This window comes from Micromonas commoda, chromosome 2 (assembly GCF_000090985.2).
Source record: "Micromonas commoda chromosome 2, complete sequence".
Lineage (NCBI taxonomy): Eukaryota > Viridiplantae > Chlorophyta > Mamiellophyceae > Mamiellales > Mamiellaceae > Micromonas > Micromonas commoda.
This window is the reverse complement of record NC_013039.1, coordinates 1,846,933-1,867,050: the sequence shown is the minus strand read 5'-3', so window position 1 is coordinate 1,867,050 and position 20,118 is coordinate 1,846,933. Positions and strand designations below refer to the sequence as shown.

At 67.6% G+C, this 20,118-nt stretch overlaps 8 protein-coding genes across 8 annotated transcripts; 2 read left to right on the top strand and 6 right to left on the bottom strand.

The window, feature by feature from the left end:
• Positions 1-106: 106 nt before the first annotated feature.
• MICPUN_98644 (predicted protein) lies at positions 107-4,793 on the bottom strand (the record flags this gene model as incomplete). Its single annotated transcript, XM_002499782.1, has 3 exons — positions 107-3,463; positions 3,698-4,489; positions 4,677-4,793. 3 exons carry the CDS (start codon positions 4,791-4,793, stop codon positions 107-109), a joined length of 4,266 nt encoding a protein of 1,421 aa, XP_002499828.1.
• A 258-nt stretch (positions 4,794-5,051) lies between these two features.
• Positions 5,052-6,595, bottom strand: MICPUN_107645 (predicted protein). The gene is made up of 2 exons (XM_002499781.1): positions 6,563-6,595; positions 5,052-5,974 (listed from the first exon to the last, which is right to left on the bottom strand). Exon 2 carries the CDS (start codon positions 5,936-5,938, stop codon positions 5,189-5,191), a length of 750 nt encoding a protein of 249 aa, XP_002499827.1. The 5' UTR covers positions 5,939-5,974; positions 6,563-6,595; the 3' UTR covers positions 5,052-5,188.
• A 385-nt stretch (positions 6,596-6,980) lies between these two features.
• MICPUN_96913 (predicted protein) lies at positions 6,981-9,029 on the bottom strand (the record flags this gene model as incomplete). Its single annotated transcript, XM_002499780.1, has 3 exons — positions 6,981-7,074; positions 7,120-7,479; positions 7,570-9,029. The coding sequence occupies 3 exons, from the start codon at positions 9,027-9,029 to the stop codon at positions 6,981-6,983; spliced, it is 1,914 nt and encodes a 637-aa protein (XP_002499826.1).
• Positions 9,030-9,152: 123 nt separating this feature from the next.
• On the bottom strand, positions 9,153-11,526 carry MICPUN_55655 (bromodomain-containing protein; the record flags this gene model as incomplete). The annotated part of the gene is made up of 2 exons (XM_002499779.1): positions 9,153-11,173; positions 11,333-11,526. The coding sequence occupies 2 exons, from the start codon at positions 11,524-11,526 to the stop codon at positions 9,340-9,342; spliced, it is 2,028 nt and encodes a 675-aa protein (XP_002499825.1). The 3' UTR covers positions 9,153-9,339.
• Positions 11,527-12,496: 970 nt separating this feature from the next.
• Positions 12,497-13,477, bottom strand: MICPUN_55656 (predicted protein; the record flags this gene model as incomplete). The annotated part of the gene is made up of 1 exon (XM_002499778.1): positions 12,497-13,477. One exon carries the CDS (start codon positions 13,475-13,477, stop codon positions 12,497-12,499), a length of 981 nt encoding a protein of 326 aa, XP_002499824.1.
• A 359-nt stretch (positions 13,478-13,836) lies between these two features.
• Positions 13,837-14,829, top strand: MICPUN_107647 (fanciful K+ uptake-b family transporter). The gene is made up of 2 exons (XM_002500269.1): positions 13,837-13,910; positions 14,113-14,829. The coding sequence occupies exon 2, from the start codon at positions 14,202-14,204 to the stop codon at positions 14,685-14,687; it is 486 nt and encodes a 161-aa protein (XP_002500315.1). The 5' UTR covers positions 13,837-13,910; positions 14,113-14,201; the 3' UTR covers positions 14,688-14,829.
• Positions 14,802-17,591, bottom strand: MICPUN_55658 (predicted protein; the record flags this gene model as incomplete). Its single annotated transcript, XM_002499777.1, has 2 exons — positions 14,802-17,392; positions 17,509-17,591. 2 exons carry the CDS (start codon positions 17,589-17,591, stop codon positions 14,881-14,883), a joined length of 2,595 nt encoding a protein of 864 aa, XP_002499823.1. The 3' UTR covers positions 14,802-14,880.
• Positions 17,592-17,759: 168 nt separating this feature from the next.
• Positions 17,760-19,814, top strand: MICPUN_55659 (predicted protein; the record flags this gene model as incomplete). Its single annotated transcript, XM_002500268.1, has 1 exon — positions 17,760-19,814. One exon carries the CDS (start codon positions 17,760-17,762, stop codon positions 19,812-19,814), a length of 2,055 nt encoding a protein of 684 aa, XP_002500314.1.
• Between the last annotated feature and the right edge of the window lie 304 nt (positions 19,815-20,118).

Here is a 20,118-nt window from a genome sequence, read left to right as displayed (position 1 = left end):
ACCGGAACTGTGAAGATGACCTGAGTAAACCCCATGTCATCTTGGGTAAGGATGCGTCGAACTCGTGGACGGCGCGCGTCCACCCCCCCGTCCCCATCGGCGAAGATCACGGTTTGCGCGCCTGCGCCGAGACCTGCCTGGCCTGGCGCTCGCCTGATTTTCTTCCGCCGCCTCCCGAGCTTCGTTGGTTCGCTCGCGCGCGAGCCTCTGAAACTTTGTCTGACCTTGTCGGCGCGGGCTTCTTCTTCTTCTCGGGAGACGATCGGGGTTTGGTCTCGCCGCGGGGTTTGGTCTCGCCGCGGGGTTTGGTCTCGGCGTCGTCGGTGGCGCCTCGAACGCGCGTTTTTTTCCCGGCGGCGGCTTCCGCCTTTTCCCGTTCGGTCATCGTCACGACGGCGGGTGCCTCCTCCCTCCGGGGTTCGGCGTCGGGAGGGAGGGGAATCACCGTCGGCGTCGTCGTCGGCGTCGTCGGCGTGGCGGACTCGCGCGCCTTCGCGTCCAGGGGAACGACCTTTACGTCTGAACCCGGGGCGCGGGGTTTCGCGGAGGAGGTCGCGGAGGTTTTGTCGGTTTTGTCCGCCGCGGGCGCGTTTCGTGCGTCGCCGATCTTGACTACCGCGGGCTCGGTGCCCGGAACGGATGGTTCGGACCCGACCCTGACGCGCGCGACCGTCTTTTCCTCGCCGGGGAGCGGGTTTTCCTTGGTGCCCCTCTTCCTCAGTTCCGGGACCAGAGGAGACGGCGAAGGGACTGGCGAAGGAACCGGGGAAGGGACAGGCGACGGGACCGGGGATGGGGTAGGGGATGGGGTAGGGGATGGGGTAGGGGACGGGACCGGCGTCGGCGTCGTCGTCGCGTCCTCCGTGGACGTCGTGTTGTCGTTGACGTTCAGGATGACGGTGATGGTGCTCCCGCCGACGACCACGCTGGTGCCGTTGCCGCCGCCGCCGCCGCCGTAGAATCCGTCCCCGTAGAACCCGTCCCGGTAGCCGCCGAAACCCAAGCCCCCTAGCCCGAGTCCCGCGAACGGGTACCCGAACCCGCCGCCGTACGCCCCGTACCCGAGCCCGCCGAGCCCGCCGCCGACGACCTCCTCCGTGGTCGACTCCTCGACGAAATCGCCGCCGGCGTCGAAAGCCGCCGTGCCCGAACCCTGGCCGTACCCACCCGAGTTTTCGTTCATCTGTTCGTACACGCCGCCGACCCTGTTCGCCTCGTACAGGGGTAAACGCACGACGTCGGGAACCGACGGGGCGTCGAGCGCAGGGGCGACGGGCCTCGCCGCCTCGGAAGGGACGACACCGTCGACGGATGACGCGTCACCGGGCGGTGACTCACCAGGCGGTGACTCACCGGGTTCCTCCGCCGGATCCTCGTCCTCGACGGGCGGGTCCTCGAGGGACAGGGACGCGGGGGACGTCACGACGGGCTGGGAGAGCGGACCGGGGCCACCGGTGGTGACGGCGCGGACGGCGATCGCCAGCGCAAGGGACCCGTCCAGACCGTCCAGCCTCAGCCCGGTGGCGAGACCGGCGAAGAAACACGACGAGCCGGACCCGTCCTTCTCGACGTTTCCGGAACCACACGGCGACGACGCGGCGCGTCGAACGCGTTCGTCGTCCGCGAGCACCACGGACATCGGCGGGTCCACCGCGGGGAACAGCCGCGGGTCCCACTGCGTCCAAATCACCTGGTACCCTACGGCGTTCGGCTCGAGCGCGTCCTCGCCCGCGGCATCCAGCGGCGGACTCCAGTCGACGGCGAGGGTGGCGGCGGAGGATCCGCCGTCGTCGTCGTCGGACCCGCCGGGTTGGACCCAGCGCGCGCGGACGTCTCTGGGAGGACCGGGCGGCGGCTCCTCGACGTCGTAACGGTCGTCGTAACGGTCGTCGTCGCACGGAATCTTTGACGCGACGCGCCACGCCTCGAGGTCCGATGGGCTCAGATCGACGGACGCGCCCGTCGCCGCCGACGACCCGCCGGGGTTCTCGGCGACGACGGATACCCTCACCGATCGAACCTCGTCCGTCTCGGCGTTCGACGACGACGCGTCACCGGGCGGTGACTCACCGGGCGGTGACTCACCGGGGTCCGCCTCGTCGGGGGGCGCCCACCCCTCGCACGCGCACAGCCGCGGGGGTAACGTGCCCGCCATGTCGTACGTCGATTCGCGTCCCGCGACGGTAACGGCGATGGTAAACGTCGCCGCGGCGGAGGATGCGGCGGCGACGGACGGAAGCGCGGGCGGGTCCGCCCACGAAGCGCACCACGAAGGTTCGCTTTCATCGCCGTCGTCGCTTTTGCCGAGATTGAGGACGAGCGACGCGGGCGCGCGGGGTCGCGTGGGTTCGGGGTTTATCACGCCGCCCGTCCAACCCGGGTTCTGGAGCGGACGCGTCGCGTTTGTGTCTTCGTCCTCCTCCCGGTCGTCCTTCCGGTCGTCCTTCCGGTCGTTCGCCTCGGACGGGGGCACGTTCATCAGCCAGCACTGCCCGCGCACGCCCGCGGCCGCGCACGTCGCGTCGTCGTCGTCGTCGTCGCCGTCGTCGTCGCCGCAGTGCGCCCACGCGTTGCAACCGAGGGTTCTGGAACACTCCAGACAGCATCCGGATGCCGACTCGGCGAAAATCTCCGATCCGTCGAGGAGTATCGCGCCCGCGGGAAACGACCCAACCGCGGCGGCGCAGAAACCCAGCTCCGGGTCGCTCAACGCGAGGTTCGGGACGGACGCGCTCTCATCGCTGAGGGTCGGTGACGCGTCGTCCGCCGCCGGGGTCGCCGTGGCGGTGGCGGCAGCGGACCACGCCTCCTCTTCTTTTCCTTCTTCTTTTTCTTCTTCTTCTTCTTTTTCGCCTTTCCCTTCTTCCGCCTCCTCGCGGATCGCGCGGACCGCGACTCTGAACGCGTACGTGGCGCCCGGTGTGAGCCCGTCCACCACCGCGGTGTTGGTGTTCGACGCCTCCGCCACGAGCGTCGTCGCGGGGGCGCACGGCGCGATCGGGGGCGCGTAGGCGTGCAGGCGCGCGTCGAAACCGTCGCGCCGCGGGTCGCCCTCCACGCACGCGCCGGCGAAGATATCGAACCGCGCGCCCGCGGACGCGTCGCGCGCGGCCGCCTTGAACGCGGCGAGGCCGGGTGGGACGACCGAGGGATCCGTGCCGGACGCGGCGTCGTCGGCGGGGAGGACGCGGGGCGTCGCGGGGGGGGTCCAAACGAGCGACACCGTGCCCGCGGCGTCGCCCGGCGAGGCCCTCAGGGGAAAAGACGCGCGCCTTCGCCTCGGAGGAGGCGACGGAGGCGGCGACTGGTCGTCGTCGCCCAGGACGGCGCGCGCGTGGAGGAGTATCACGCCGAGCGCGAACGTCGCGAGCGCGAAGGGCGCGGGCCGGCGTCGAGTCGTCATGGCGCGAGCGCGCGTGTGACGACTCCCGCCTCTCGCGTTCGTCGGGACAGGCAACGGAAGCTGCGCAGCCACGACGATCGCTCGGACCTGACGTCAGCGCTCGGCTCCGTCCAAGGAAAACGAAAGGCGGGGGGAGAAGCTCGGAACCGACGAGACCAGCCCCGCGTGCGCGTGGTGGTGAAAGCACTCACTCACATTGCCAACGAATATTTTACCAAAAGTTGCGAACACAAGACAAAGTCGTTTGGTCGTTCGGCGGCGGCGCGCGTCCTCCTATCCCCGCTGGGACTTGACCTCCTTCGCCCGCTTCGCCTTGGCCTCCTTCTCCTTCTTCACGCGCGCGTCCGCCTCCTCCTTCGCCTTCTTAACCTTGGCGTCCGCCTCCTTCCGAGCCTTCGCGGCGTCCCGCTTGGCCTTCTCCTCCCGCTCCTTCGCGCGCCTCGCCGCCTTCTCCGCCTCTCTCTGCTCCTTGGACTTGTTCTTCTCCGCCTCTTTCTCCGCGGTACTCATGTTCCGACGCCACACGTCCCACCTGAGCTCGTCCACCTGCGTCACGCCGAACTTGTACGAGACGACGGCGCCGTGCGCGTGGAGCTTGAGGCAGCCGTCTTCCTTCACGGAACCCCCCCGGGGCGTTCGCTCGACTCGGCCGGCGGAGTCTTTCGAGGCAAACACGTGCCCGGTCAGGGTGAGCGGGAACTCGACGGAGACGTTCGGCGAGACGTCGTACTTGGGCCTCATCTCGATGGGCTGGTCCTTGACGAGGGACCACGACACCATCGCGGCGCGAAAGGGCGTCTCCGCTGGGCGAAAGTCGACGTTGACGTACGGCCTCGGCTTAAAGTCCGGCCCGCCGCGGGTCTCCCTCTGCAGGCCGACGCCCGCGGAGAGCTCGAGCCTGCCCTCCGCCCACTCCCAGGGGAGGTGCCAGTCCTTCTGAACTTCGACGCCCTCGACGTCGGCGACCACCTTGCCCACCTTGCCGGCGTCCACCTCGAGCCGGCTGAATCCGGACACGGTGTTGGCGCCGAGGTCGACGAATGCGCCGAGGTTGAGCTGCGCGTTCCACGGCTTGTACTCCAGTCCCTGCGCGCGGGTGAGGCGATGGGGCGGGGATGGCGTGGTGAGTGAGCGGGGGAGAGAGGGCGCGGGGTGACCCGCGCGCCGCCCGGGACCGATCGCGCGGCACGAACGTTCACGCGCGGAAAAAAAGATGACGACGGCGAGCAACGGTTGTCTGGCTGGCTGCGCGCGGCGTCGGCGCGGGACGCACCCTGGTGAGCTTGACGCCGCATATGGCCGTCTTGGAGTCCGCGCTGAGGACCACCGGGCCGATCTTCATGCGGCTCGAGGGCTGCTTGTCCCGCGGGGTCGTGGCGGGAGAGGCCATGGTCGACAACCGACGCGAGAGGGCGAATGGATCTCGGCGCGTTCAAACTCGGGGATTTGTCCTGTCTGGCACTGATGAGATGTGAGACCGCGGGATGGGTGAATATTTTCGGCGTGGGCGGCAGAGGCGCTCTCGCGCGCGGTTCGACGAAGATCGACGACAGAGGTATCGAGATCGGGTCCAAGGTCACCGCAAGTTGCCGAAGATGGCCGGGGCGCGGATCGGGCCGGGCGCGGCGCGGTTAGAAGCACGAGCGGTGAGAAGTATCGAGGTCGGCTCCTTTTAACACGGTTATCTAAATCCCCACCAAACGTCACCGCAACTCGACAATGTACACCACAACCCCCGTCGCCGCACGCCGTCGGCACCGGGGCACCCGCGATCCGGCGACGGATTTAGATCGCATCACGCTGAGCCTTCTCCCTGTCGATGATCTTCTGCCTGGCAGCAGTCTTCGCCTGGGACTTGACGCCCATGATGCCGCCACCCCAGGTCCTCATCGTCTTGTCGAACTTGTCGTTGTAGGAACCCTTGATGGCCTCAACGAGCTGGGAGAACTCCATCTTGTCCTCGTTCTTGATGCCGGTGAGCGCGAGCGCGGTGGCCGTCTTCTTGTGGACGACGGCGCCGAGGCGAGCCTTACCCTTGACGATGCAGTAGGGCACGTTCATCTGGCGGCACAGCGCGGGGAGCCAGATGACGAGCTCGATGGGGTCGACGTCGTGCGCGATGCACACGAGCTGCGCCTTGCCCTGCTCGACGAGGTAGGTGATGTGGTTGATGCCGAACTTGACCACGACGGGCTTCTTGGACTCAACCTCCTTGCCCGCCGCCTCAGCCTGCGCGGTGGCGACGAGGCGCTCCTTCTTCTGCGCGTCATCCTCGGGGCGGTACTTGAGGAGGAGCTTGAAGAGCTTGGTGGCGAGGTTCTTGTCGAGGGTGTTGTTGAACTGCTCGATGGCGGGGGGAACCTTGAGACGCTTCTGGAGGACGCGGCGGGCGCGCTGGATCCTGACGTACTTGGGCCACTTGACGTAGCGGTTCAGGGGCGTCTTGGGGGGAAGAGCCTGGCCGATGCCGAACACCTTGGGCTTCTTCTCGAAGAGCGGGTTGGACGGGCCCTTCTCAGCCTTGGGGGCCTTCATGCCCGCGGGGGTGGGGGCGACCTTCTTTCCGGCAGGCTGTTGACGAGAGGAAGGGAGGGAGGCGTTGGGTGAGAATCATCCCGTGGCTGGGGAACGGTGGGAGAAAACCCTAGGAGCGGGAAAACGAGGATGCCGCGGCGGTCCGCGCGCGGTGCGGGGGCGTCGCGCTATGGACGGGCACGCCGACGGCGGAGGAACATCAAACGACTGGGGGTGATGTCCAGCGCCGCGGAAAACGCGCGATGGTATCGTCGCGTCGCGCCTATCCTCGCGCCAGACCCCACGCGGAACCGCACGCTCACGCGTCGAGACTTCCGAGCGAGCGGGGCCGGAGAGCGCGCCGGGACGCGCTCCGCGGACGCATCGATGCCGCCGTGTGCGCCGCATACGCCCGCATCGTCTGTGCTGACATCGCATTGACGGCGCGGCGCGTCGCGACGGCATCCACGCGTCGAGGATGTCCCCCCCGAAGCGCGCCTCGACCCACACCGGGATCGAGCCTCGCGCAACAAAGGGTTTTTCCTCGCCTCGCCGGTCGTCGCCGGAAAAGCGCGCGCGCGACGAGACGCCGTCGCCGCATCGCGCGTCACGGGCGCCATGAAGATCACGGGCACGGGCACTCACCATCTTAGCAGAACAGAACCACGGAGGTACTGCCTGTGCGGCTACAAAAGGGCGATCCCTTCGGCCTCCCGTCCGTGAAATACTCGAAGCCTCCCGGGCTCGAGCCGGCAAATCTGCGTCGTGATGCACGCGCGAAAAGTCCCAATGTGACTTGAAATTTTAGATTTTATGGTTCATTTGACCAAACTATCAGTGGAAAGTGGAAGGTTTGGTAACAAACTTCGATTGGATCATTTTTCGGCCGTTCAATTTCTCGCAGAAAAAGTGGGCAGGGGCGAGGAAGGACAAGAGAAAACTGACGAGACGAGTCGATTGACGTCGGCGCTGCGAGGGAAGGGGAGCCCGAGTCCGTCCGGATCCAGTCGCGCGTCCACCCCGCGCGTCCACCCCGCACCACCCCGCCCCCATCCATCCGGGTTCAGTGCCCCGTCTTACGTCCCAGCGCCCCGAGCTGCGCGACAAACTCCGCCCCCGTCAACATCTCCGTCGCTCCGTACGCAACGCTCCTCCGTCTCGTCGCGCCGCCCAACCGCGCAGCCGCACGAGCGTCGCCCAACCCGCCCCCGTCGCCAGCCCGCCCGCCGCCACCCGCGCCGTCGTCCCCTTTCGCGATCGCCCGCACGCTCTCAGCCTCCAGGTAGTTACCCCCGCCCATGACGAACGCGATGGCGTGGTCGTGCGCGGGCGCGCCTTCGCCGACGGCGCCCACCGGCGGGTTCCCGTCGCTCGTCGCCTTCGCCTTGGCGTCGTACCACGCGTACTCGGCGCACTCGCGCGAATCGGGCTCGTTGCTCATCAGCGCCTCCGTCGCCCTCGCCACCGCGAGCTGCCTGTCGCTGGCGAGGAGGGACTTGACCCCTTTCGCGACGGCGCTGAGCGACTGGCCGTACAGGCGCTCGGCGTAGTCGAGGAGGTTGCTCTCGGACCCCGCCCCCGGGTGAGCGGCGGTGGTCGCCCGCGCGTCTCTTCCCCGCCCGGTCTCGTTCGTCGTCGTCGCCGCGAGGGACTGGTTGAGCTTGGCCATCCTCTGGACGAAGCCCAGGGCGGCGGCGTCCGCGCCGGAAGCGCGCAGCGCGCCCTCCAACGCCTCGGCATCCGCGGGTGACATGGCGTCGTCCCCGGAGGAATGCGTCATCGCGTATATGATGGCCAGACGAAGCTTGTCCTCGGGGGTGCCCCGGCCCGTCGCCTGCAGCAGCCCCATGACCGCGGTCTTGTCCCCCTTACCCGCCAGCAGGTCCTCCTCGAGCGCGAAGTACTCGTCCAGGCCGCGGTTCTTGATGTGGCCCAAGAGAGCGGTGGCGATGTTGGTGTGCTTGTCGATGAACTTCTTGCGCTCCTGCAGCTCGGGCAGGCTTGCGACGGCGCTGACCAGCTTCTGCGTGTTCGTCGCCATGTCCGCGTCGGAGGACGGGTCACCGAGCGACGTCTGCGCGTTAACCTCCGCGATCGCCTTCTTGTACGCCGCCAGCTGTGCCTCCACCTCCTCGGCCACCTTCGGAAACTGAGAGTCGGCGTTTGCTCGCCAGAATGGGTCGTTGTCCTCCAGGTCGTAAGACTTCTTCCCGGCGGCGGCGTCGAGGGCGCTGCTGCCCTGGGTGATGTCCACGCGGTTCAGTCGCATGTCGAGGACGTCGTGGACGAGCGGGGCGTAGGTCCAGGCGTGCTGCAACGCCGCGGCGAGGTCGAAGTTGCGCTCGAAGATGCACAAGATCGGTCGCTCCTCTCGACTTCCCAGGGAAAGAGATCCCGCCCCGGCGTATCCGTCGTCGGAGAACATGGACCCGCGCGCGTCGACGTGATCGCGAAGCTGCTTCGTCAGCTGCTGCGCGACCATCTCCGCGGCGCCCCCGCGCGGGCACCGGATGATGGGCACGCGGCCCAGCGTGGCGCACACCGAGAGCAGCCCCTTGACCACCTCGGCCACCGCGGTTTCGACGTCGGCATCCTTGGCGGTGGGATCGTTGAGCGCGACGTACGCATCCTTCTGCGCCAGGGAGAAGATGTCCTCGGCGAGGGACACGAAGTCAACGTACTGGTCGAACACCTTCGCCACCTTGCCCGCGGCGTTCGCCTTGACGCTGCCGGCCGCGAGGTCCTCGAGCATCGGCCTCGGGAGGGATGACGAAAAGTTGAGGTGGTACGCCTCGTAGAGCCCCGCGGCGAAGTCGGCGCTGATGCGCGCGACGTTGTGCGCGGTCGGCCTGACGAAGTACACAGCCGGCACGTCGTGGATGGGCTGCCGTTCGTTGTCCAGACGCAGGTGCAGGGTGACGCCGTGCCTGCGGAGCTCGTTGACGCGAACCAGCGGGGTGATCACGTCGAAGCAGTGGCGATCCATCACCAGGATCTTGTACACCTCCGTCTCCTCCGCCTCGCGCTCGCCGATGGGCACGATCCGGGTGACGTTGAGGTTGAGCATGCGGTGTATCGCATCCTGCTGACGCTTGCGAAGCTGCAGCGCCATGGCGTCGAAAGACGGCGACGGGCGCGTGCCGTGCAGTGTGCCGCCCCGAAGGAGCATTCATTCCCTAAAGAACCGGGCCGCGGCAACGGGAGGGTAAATGCCGCCCAGAAATTCTCCGAGGATGATGTGTGAACTCTGTTTTGTTGTTTCGTCGTTTCACTTCGACGCCGTGTCGCTCGAGACTCGCTCTCAGTCTCGCTACGCGCCGCGCGCCCGTCGCTAATCGACGCGTCGCGCGGCCACAATTCACCCCCGTCCCCGGACGCCGCCTCCCGCGCCGCCCCACCTCACCCGCGCCTTCGTCGCCTCATCAAGCCGGCTCCGTCAGGACATCCATCATGCTCGCAGCGCCGATCTCCCCCGTCGCGATGACCGGCGCGGAGTGAATCTTGACAACCTCGACGAGCTCCGGCGCCGAGTCGCTCGACTTGAACCCCGCCGCGGGCTGGAAATCGCCGGCGAGCATCGCCATCAGCGGGTCCGGACCGACCGGTTCCACGGAGGTTCCGACGGCGGCGGCTGCGGCGGCTGCGGCGGCGGCTGCCATCGCCTCATCCGCGTTGGTGGCCTCGACGCCCGGGCCCCTGTTCGGCGCGCCAGCTGTGTCCCCGTTCTTACCGTTCAACTCTTCCTCCTCCTTCTGTTGGGGTGTCGCCTCGGTGGTGGGAGGGGGCACGTCCCATTCGTCCCACTCGTCCGCGTCGAAGCCGTCGGCGGGCCTGGGCGCCTTCCCCGCCGCGATGAGATTGGCGTTTCGACGTCGCACCTTGACGAACCGAGCCAGCCTTCGGAGCGCGACGGGGCCGAATTCGTTAAACTCCTCGATGATCTCGTTCCAGTTCTCGACGCCGTCGACGGGAACCTTGTGCGCGCCCTCCGTCTCCGCGATGATGTCCCGGATGTCCTGCCTGTAGCAGTCGGGAATGTTCGTCAGGTTACGCCTCAGTTGGTCCTTCTCCGCCGTCGTCATCGGACGGCAGATGCTGCGCGTCTGACGCTTCAGATCGTCGAGCTGGCGCCGCAGCCTGTCCAACTCCGCCATCAGACCCGCGCACCGCATCTCCTCGCTCGCCAGCCTCTTGCGCGCGTTCATCTCCTCGCTCTTCTTCTCCGCGCACTCCTTCTCGACCGTCATGCCCTCCTCAACCTCCTTGGCGCGATCCGCGACGGCTGCCCAGCGCTGCGCCCAAAACTCCTCGAGCGCGACGGCCATGACGTGCACGTCCATCTCGGGCTTGGGCGTGAACGTCTTGGCGTTGGAAAAGACCAGGGACACGTCCGCGTGGACCTCCTCCGCGCACGCGTACACCCCGCCCTTGCGTATGTTGGCCTCCACGGTGCCCAGGTCCATCGGTCGCTTGACGATTTCCGGGTACGTGGGCAAGTTCAGCGCGACGTGGTCCACGGGTTTGTTAAACGGGTGCGCCCACTTGTGCGCCATGAGCTGCTTCAACGCGGCGAGGCACTGCCGGTTCACCACCTCGAGCTTGCGCTTCGCGGCGACGGCCGCGAACGCCGCGGAGTCCCACAGCGGCGCGACGCCGCCGTTGCGGGCGACGCGGCCCGGCGCGCTCTCGCGAACGCTTCGACCCGCGAGATGCGTCTTTCTGCGAATCTCAGCGGCGGCGGCTTCTTCCTCGGCGAGCTCGGCGTCGTTACCGAGGTCATCCCGGCGCCTGGCCGACTGCACCGCCTGCGCGGCGACGCGCTCGATGGCGCAGGACAGCTCGGCGAACTTGCGCTTGGCGCTGAGCCGCTGCTCGCGCTCCTGGTGCCGCCTCGCGGCGAGTTGCGCCGGGGTGAGCTCCTTTAAAGTCTCGTTAGCGGCGCGCTCTTGTTCGGCTCGTACGCGCTGCTGCTTCAACCGCGCCGCCGCCTGGGCCTGCGCGCGGTTGACCATGGCGCTCACCACCGGGTCGTGCTCGGGGTCGAACGAGAACGCGGGACGTTGCGTGGGGGGCGCCGACGCCGAGCGCTGTAAGCCGTGCGAGAACCGCGGGAGAAACGAGCACACGTCCGCGCCGACGCAGCACGCGCACGCAGCCTTGGCGCCGTTCATCGCGTTGTCCGGGACGGACGGGACGAAGTTGGGGGTGGACTCCATCCGGGGCATCGCGGGGGATCGTCCGCGACCGCCCTGTTGCCTGCGGTGTGGGTGCGCGGGGGATCGGGGCGAGGGGTCGGCGACGGCGGAGAGGGAGTGGTTGGTGGGGAAAAAAAAGCGATGGGCGCACGCGCCGGAAAACCGGGCGCGGCGCGGGTGTGCGATCGTGCGATGCCGGGTGACGCGCGAGGAAACGTACCTCTGACTGCCCTTTCCGCCGCCGTTCTTGCCCCTGGTCGACGCCACGGGCGCGCCGCCCCCCGCCTGGCGCAACATCTGGTCGAGCCTCGCCTTCTTCTCCAAGAGTTTTTTCCGGAGCGCGAGCAGATCTGCAGTCTCGTCCGTCGGCGGCCCTGCCGGCCCGCCCCTCGACCCCATGCCCCCACCGCCCATGTCAACGGTTCAACACACTCCCAGTATATCTGCGCGTGCCTTTTTTCGGGGCTAGCGGGGGTCGGAGGCGGCGGCCGGCGGCGGTTTCGGAAGGCGCGCTACCGAGCCAATCGCCGCTAAAAAGCGTTTCGCCGTTTCCCACCGACCGCCCGCCTCGACGCGCGATAGGGCCCCTTTTCCCGCGCCTCACCCGCCGACGCTCCAACGACGACGACGAGACACTACCACGAACCCGTCACCGCGACCGCGGGTCGATCCGAGACGTCGCCGCGTCCGGGTCTTCCCGCCTCCGGGCGCGTGCGTCTCGGCACCTAAACTAATGGCGCTTTCTCGGAGCTGCCGGGGTCCTTGAAAGGCTATTTCCCGCATTTCCGGCTATGGCGAGCTAGTCAGAACCTGTTTGGCGCGAAACTATAATCGGCGGTGTCTTGTCGGTGAAAGCGGGACTCGGGAAAAAAGAGACCACGCGTCCCGTTGACTTTATAACTGTTTGCCCATACGACGCGAGAGTCGACAGGGTGGAAAAAGGAGAGATTCTCGCGAAGCGTGCGCTTCCGAACGTTTCGAATACCGTCTCCTGATTGGCTGCGCGACCAAAAAGTTCGTCTCTCCACACGTGAATTTAGTAGAGTAGGGCAATTATTGCGGCGGCTCGCGCGTGACTCGAGAAACGAAGGTCTAAAGGCTCCGATGAGCGGAAAATGTCCCTATTCCACGACTTTAGTGTACTCGCCTGCGGCTGCTCATAAAACGCCACGACACAACACATCAAAGGCTCGTATTCAGTCTCGCCGATACTCCAAATCTCGCCGCGATATGATACTATTCCATTCCGCGCAGTCACGAAAAGTCACGGCGGCGACGCGAATTTACGGTTTACGCGTGTATTCTCATTCACAAACCCATCGTAATGTAAGGGTCGACAACAACTAAAAGCCCGTGCGAAGCGACTGCGGTATTTGGTATTAGATCAGTCCAAGGGCCGGCCGTACAGCTTCTTGATGCCGACGTCCGGCGTGTCCTGCTTCACCAGGCTCTCCCCCACCAGCAGGCAACCCACGCCCGCCTCCTGCAGCACGTTCACGTCGTCGATGGTGAAGATCCCGGACTCTCCCACCATCGTGATCCCCCGCTCGCGAACTTGGTCGCCCAGCGGCCCGGCGAGTAAGTCCACCGTGACGTTGAGGTCCACCTTGAACGTCCCGAGGTCGCGGTTGTTGATGCCGAGGAGCTCGATGTCCTCCAGCTGAAGCACCCTCTCCATCTCCTCGTACGTGTGCACCTCGATGAGCGCCGCCATCCCGAGCGACTTGGCGATCTTGGTGAAGTACTTGAGGTCCTGGTTGGGGAGCACGGCAGCGATGAGCAAAATCGCGTCTGCGCCGTACTTGCGAGCGAGGTAGATCTGGTACGCGTCGACGATGAACTCCTTGCACAGGAGCGGGCACGTCACGCCGGCTTCACGGATGAGCGTGAGATTTTCGAACGATCCCTGGAAGTACTTCTCGTCGGTGAGCACGGACAGGCACGCGGCGCCGCCGGCTTCGTACGCCTTCGCAATCTTCACCGGGTCAAAGTTGGGCTGGATGACGCCTTTGGACGGGGACGCCTTCTTGACCTCGGCGATGAGCCCGGGCTGGCCGGTGGACTTCCACTGGTCCTTGATGGCGCCGACGAAGTCGCGCGCGGGTTCCTGGTTCTGGATCGCGGTGCGGACCAGGGTGAGCGGGAACTTCTCCTTCTGCTTTGCGAGCCACTCGTCCTTGTACCACACGATCTCCTCCAGGATGTTCTGGGGCTTGTTCGCCTCGTTGTCGATGCGCTCGCCCTTCTCGTTGATGGTCTCCATCTTGAACGCGAACTGGTCGGTGCCGACGTCGTGCTTGGCCTGGCCGAACGGCGGGCGGCGGCGGATGGTCACCTCCGGCTTGGGCTCCGAGACGGACGCCATTGGGGTCACGGTGACGGCGCCGCGGGCGGACTTGCGGGCGTTGGCGCGCGGGCGGCCGCCGAGGTGGACGGACGCGCGGAGAGCGGAGGCGGACGAGAGAGCGGACATGCGGTGAGACGGCTGTGCGCGGATGCGATACCCGCGGTGTGCTCCTCGGAGTGTCCCTTCGGCCGATCCGTCGCCTCGGCGTGAGGGGACGATATTTCCCTTGCAGATAAGCGGTTTCTTCCGAGATCCGCCCCTTTTTCAGTGCCGTATGGCGATCCAGTCAGAAATCGTAACCGGCCAATCGGAGATCTCGCTCTCGCGCCTTCGTCTCCCGTGCTTCCGTCCCCTTCGGCTCGGAGGGCACACCACGACACGCCGTCGTCCGAGACAATGGCCGCCATCGTCGCGAACATCGCGAGGCCCGCGGGGGCGAAGGCGCTGACCGGTGCGTGCGCCGATCCAACCCCTCTCATCGCCCCGTCCCGCGCGCGCCTTCCTCGCGGCGCTCGCGTGAAAAGGGTTAGGTCTGAAGAAAGGAAGATTCATCATCGTCGTCCCTCCGACGCCGACGCGTGACCCGAACGCGCCGCCGAACGCGAGCCGCCGCTGACGATGACGCACCCCGCTCCATTCCCCGCGTGACGCAGGCTTCCGTCCGGCCGGCGCCTCCCGCGTCCGCGCCCGCGCGCCCCTCCGCGTCTCCGCATCCTCCGCGGTGGCGCCCCGCCTCGCGCCGATGGGCGACTCCCTCGCGGTCGCAGCCGCCGTCGCCGGCGTCAACGCCGCCTCCCGCGGCCTCGGCGCGAAGCCCTCCGTGGGCGCCAAGCTCGGGGACTGGTTCAGGACCCAGCAGGAGGCCGGCAAGGACCTCGTCGCGAAGATCGACTTCCAGGACGCCACCGTCATCGCGGTGATTGGAGCCGTGATGTCCTACAAGGAGAAGAAGATGGTGGCGCTCATCACCCAGGCGGTCGGCTCCTTCATCAAGCTCTACCTGCTCATGCTCTTCGTCCGCGTGCTCCTCACGTGGTTCCCCAACGTCGACTGGATGAGGCAGCCGTGGGCGATCCTGAGGCAGGTCACCGACCCGTACCTCAACCTCTTCCGCAACCTCATCCCGCCCATCATGGGGCAGATCGACTTCACCCCGATTCTCGGTTTCATGGTGCTCCAGTTCCTCGCCAAGGTGCTCTCCTCGGATCCGTCCGTGGGCAGGTTCTGACGAGACGAACGCGCTGAGTGTGGAGACGAGGAGCGGGTCGTCGTCGCGCGCGAGGCGCGGTCGGTCGGCTGGTCGACCGCGCGGGTTGTGGGGGTGTGTTTTGTCGGGCGGGACGTTGATGTGTTATATGAGTACGTCGTCGAAAGAATCGTCAGTCAGTCCCAGTCCCGCGACGGCTCGTTCGTCCGTCCCGTCACACCTCGCCGTCCACCGCCGCCTCCTCTTCTTCCTCCTCCCCGTCCTCGTCGATGGAATCCAGACGGACGTACGGCAGCACGGTGTCCTGCGGCACGAACACGTCGATGGCGAAACACGCCACGAAGAGCGCGAGCGCGCACCCGAGCGCGATGAACCTCCAACCCGACGTCACCTCGGCACCCTCGGCACCCTCGGCACCCTCGGCACCCTCGGCACCCGTCACCCCGCGCCGCGTGACGTAGAATCGGTCCAACACCGCCCCGTCACCCCTCTGCGTCTCCACGAACTCGCACCTCAGGTGCGTGTCGTTCACGGCGGCCACCCTGAGGTAACCGTACTCGTACATGACGACCTCGCAAAATTCGCACGTCTCGGTGCCCTTCGTGAGGGAAAACCGGGAGTTTCGCGTGAACCCCGCGCCCGCGGAACCGACGACGAGGGACACCGGCGCCTTCGGTTCCTCGTACACCCACCATTCATTCTCCCCTTCATCCGACGCCGGTGAGTCACCGCCCGGTGAGTCACCGCCCGGTGAAATTCGGATCCTTTTAGGTCGCGCGACGCACCCCCCGGATTTCCCGTACTCGGCTCTGGCGGCGTCGTCGGCGTCCTCCCCCGGTCCCAACTCCCGGATCGCGCCCAGGTGGGAATCGATCCCGGAACCCGCGCGTTCCGGATCGAACGCGCAGTGCCGCTGGTACACGTGGTTGTGCCCCGAGAACACCGCGTTGACCTCGTGCCGCGTCAGCAGCGGCCAGACGTGCGCCTGGAACTCGAGCGCGACGCCGACGTCGCTCGCGTCGCGAAGGTCCCCTGCCTCGTTCCCCTTCCCAAAAAGCGGCTTCTTCGGGCCGCACGTCCACGCGCGATCGTCCTCGTTCGTATGGACGCCTAAGCACGACTTTCCCCAATCGGAATCCACGAGCCCGGGCCGGTGTCCCGCGAACAACACCCAAGGCGTTTGCGTTCGGTCGATCGACCCGAGCGCCCGGTCCAGCCACGTCCACTGCGGGGAACCGGTTCGAAAGTCCACCTCGGTGTTCATGGACACCAGCGCGATCGGTCCGAGGATCGCGACGTACGCCCCGGGCACCGAACTCGCCGGCGTCGGACCCGGTAGTAAGCGCTCGGTGGGCACGCCGCACTCGCCGCCAGAGTCGACTCCGCCGTACGGATCGGCGTACACGGCTGCGCCGCTTTGACCGCCCGCGTGCCCGGTCCACGCCGATCGAACGTAGTCGTACTCGTGGTTGCCCGGGTTGACGAGGAAGGGGAACGCGGCGGCCCAAGGCGCGATCATCTCCAGGTAATCGTCCCAGACGGATTGGTAGCCGGTGGCGTAGGATACGTCGCCGAAGAGGAAAGCCGCGTCGATGGCGTCGGCGTCGGCGGCGAGGGCCCGCGAGGTGTTGAACGCGGGCGAGCCGTACTCGTTCCACGTCGCGGCGTCGTCGTCCGTGCCGCGGCCCATGTCCGCGAACATGGCAATCGTGAACGCCGGCTCGTTGTTTTTGTTTAATTCTTTGTCGTTGTTTTTGTCCTCGCCTTCGTTTTTGTCTTTGCTCGACGCGATCCCGACGCGGGGAACGCGTAAACGGAGCCCGCGCTCGCCCGCCGGCGGGTACTTTCCGCCGAGGGCATCGATGAGATCGTACCCGACGAACCGAACGGTCGACCGATCGATTCCCGCCAGCGCCGCGCGGTGAATCCAGCCCGGGTCCCTGTACCCCGACGTCGTCGCGGGCGCGCCGCAGAGGTCCTCCCGGCGGTAGCGGTAAGTACTCGCGTTGACGACGTTAACGCTGCCGGTTCGAACCCCGGACGCGTCCTCCTCCCACCATCGCAGCGACGGCATCGCTTCCGCGCCCCTCGCGCTGCTCCACGTCACCGCGAGCTCGAGATCGTCACCGACTTTTGTGTCCGACCCGACGGGAGAGACGAGAGATGCGCGGGGCTTGCGGGGACCAGAGTTGGCTTCGGCTCTCATCGTCGCCACCGCGCTTCTCGCCACGGCGACCGCCTCGTGGACGGTATCGGACCTCGCGTGCGTGCTTTCGTTGTACTGCCGCCGTTCCCAGTCGTCGGCGAAGACGACAAAGTCGTAATCGTGCCTGTTGCACGCCAGCCTGAACCGGATGGCGGCGTCGCCAGTTTTCAAGTACGACGCATCGACGTCGTGGATGATGGCGTACTTGACCGGGGCGGTGGCGTTGACCGCCGCGCGCGGCGGGGAGTACGCGCCGACCCAGTGTTTCGTCCCCGGGGCGGCGGCGGTCACGGTCACGAGGACCACCTCGTCGCACTCGAGCCCGTCGTCGTCGTCGTTCGACGCGTTCGAGGCTCGCGGCGTCTCGCGGCGCCAAGAGACGGAGAACCCGGCGGCGTTGAGGGCGTCGAGACGGGACGTCGGGTCGGGGAATCGGATCCGCGCGGGGTCGATCGCGGAGAGGGGCTGGTGCTCGTCCCTGAACCCGCCGCCGGACGGCGACGGCGTCGCGGGAGGGCGCCTGAGGGGAAGGCGGGGAAGGCGGGAGTCGCGTCAGAAGAGAGATCTCGCGACGCTCGAAAAGGCGCGCGGGGATGCGCGGGGGTCGGAGGCGCGGTCGGGGGTCTCGAAGCTCACCATTCGGGACTCGGGACCGCGCCGGCGCATACGAGCAGGAGCGCGAGGACGGGCAGCGTCCTCGCGACGCGAACGACTGTCATCGCCGCGCCTCGCAGTGGCGGCAGCGCCCGTCGTCGTCGTGTTGTTGTTATCCGCGACGTCCGAGAAGATGGCGGGAGCCTCGTGGCGGAAAAGACTCGAGCAGACTCGAAGCAAGCGCCCCCCCGTCGCCGCTCGCAGTCCGAGCGCGCGCGGTGAGGCGGGTCGCCATGGCGGAGCATCCGCGTCCCCCCGTGCAGGTGTTCGCCTACGACGACGCCGCCGGGCGCGAGGAGGGGACGGAGCTGGAAGCGCTCCTGGCGTACTTCCCCGCATCCGCGCCCGAGTCCGCGAAGGTCAGGGCGCTGTCGTTGGCCAGGGGCATCGTCGGGTTCGTCTCGCAGTTCGACGACGACGGGACGGGGGGCGGACGGCGCGACTCGAACGACGTACGCGAGGACGCGAGGGTGGTGCGGACCAAGCGCGGGCGCCTCGCGTGCCTCCTCGCGGAGGAGGAGGAGGAGACGCGCCCGACCGGGACGACCGCGGGACGATCGCCAGCGCACGCGTCGCCGCGCCGGCTCTGGCTGTGCGTCTCGGTGGACGAGTCCATCGCGAGCGTCGCCGCCGTTCGCGACGGCGCCCTCGTCGACCTCCTCCGCATCCTCCGCGACGACTACGCCATGCTCCGCGGCGGACACCCACCCCGAGGCCAACCCCGCGAGGGGGGGGCGCCAGACGACGCGAGTGGCGGATGCGACGATCGACGGTCGGCGAGACTCCTCGCCGTCCTCGTCGCCGACCTCGGCGCGCGCGTCTCGCCAGCCGCCGCCGGATGGGAGGGCGCCACCCTCGCACCGGACGCGCGCATGTGCGGCGACGCCCTCCGCGTACTCCACTCCCCGCTGTCACCCGAGGGTTTAGGTTTGGGGTGCCCGCTGACGCCGACGAGCCGCGAGGCGTTTTTGCTGACGCAGTCGGCGGTGAACGCCGCGCAGCTCTCGCTGGAGGATTGGGCGGACGTGCATCGTCGCGACGCTGACGTGGATGCTGACATGAATGCTGACATGGATGCCGCTGACGGGCGGGACGAGAACGACGAGTGGGACCTGGTCGCGGACACCGCCGTGTTCCACGAGGGCGGCTTGCTCTGGTCGTCGTCGACGGCGATCGCGTCGAGAGCCGTGTCCAGGTACGCGGCTCGGTGCCTGGTCCCGTCTGCCGCGTTTCGGGAGGAGGGCGGCGCTGACATGGATGCTGACGTGGATGCTGACGTGGATGCCGGGGAGAAGGCGGAGAAGGCGTCGGAGAAAGCCGGTCGCGCGAGGGCGCTCGCGGCGGCGGTGCGCGCCGAGGCTGCCGCGGGGGCGGCTTCCCTAAAACGCGGTGAGTCACCGGGTGGTGAGTCACCGCGCGGTGAGGGCGACTTGATCGGCGGTTCATCGTTCGACGACGTCCCGATCGCCGCGTCCGAGTGGTCCGTCGCTCCCGACGGGTTCCTGCGACGGTCCGCCGCCGCGGGAGAGGCGGTCGAGGCGAGCGGACGGGACGTTCCCGCGGCGGCGCACGTCTTACGACTCGGACCCCCAGCCGCTCGTACGTGGGGCGAGTCAGTTCGGGGCAGTCATGGTGAGTCACCGGGTATACAGGAGGGCGTATACCTCCTGTCCCTTCGGGTGGGCGCGTGCACGCTCGCGGTGTCCCTGCGCGTCGCGCGGTGCCCGCCGCTGACGGATGAGGCGTCGTGGAGAGACCTGCGCGGGTGCGTGCGGAACGCGTCGGCGCCGAGGCTGCGGGAGCTGCACGATTGCCTCGCGACGCAAACGCACGATTCGAAAGCCGCCGCCGGGCGCCGCCGCCCGCCCCCCGACCACGCGCCGGGGTACCGATACCTCTACGTCGACGCCGCCGCGCTCGCGGTGCGCGCGACGCCGCGCGATGTCCCGGGAGCGACGACGGTTCATGTCCGGCCGGATGTCCTCGCGACGGTTCAGTCGGTGCGGCGCGAGATGGAAGCCCTCGAGTCGGAATCGACGACGGACGGCGGCGACGCGTCGTCGCCCGCCGACGTCTGTCGAACGCACGAGCTGTGCGTCAGGTCCGGGGCGGACGCGTGGGTGGTGGGTAAACGGGCGACCGCGGGTGCGGGTGGAGGGACTGGAAAGAGAACCAACAGGGACGTGTGGCTGTGGGTGGTGTTGGATCGAGCCGGGGACACGCTTCTGGACGCATCCGCGGCGATTAACGCGTTTTGCGACGAGCACTTTGACGGAATATTCTCGTAGCGTTAGCGTTCTCATTAGCAATCTTAGCGTACGTCTTCAAGCCGTCGAAGCGACGTGATCCGCGGCGACCGGATCGCGAGCCTAGCCTCGAGTCATGATCTGCGGCGCGAACCCGGCGGGCGCGTCCCGCGGTCTCTCCGCCACCGGCGCGCCCCCGTCCCTTCGGCGAACTTCCCCGAGACTCGGCGGCTTGGGGGACGCGTCCGTCTTCGTCTTTGGCGTCCCGGTGAGCGCCGCACCGACTGAACCCCCTCGCCCCCCGGCCCGTTCGTTCACGTCCGCGACGAACGCGCGCATCCGCGCC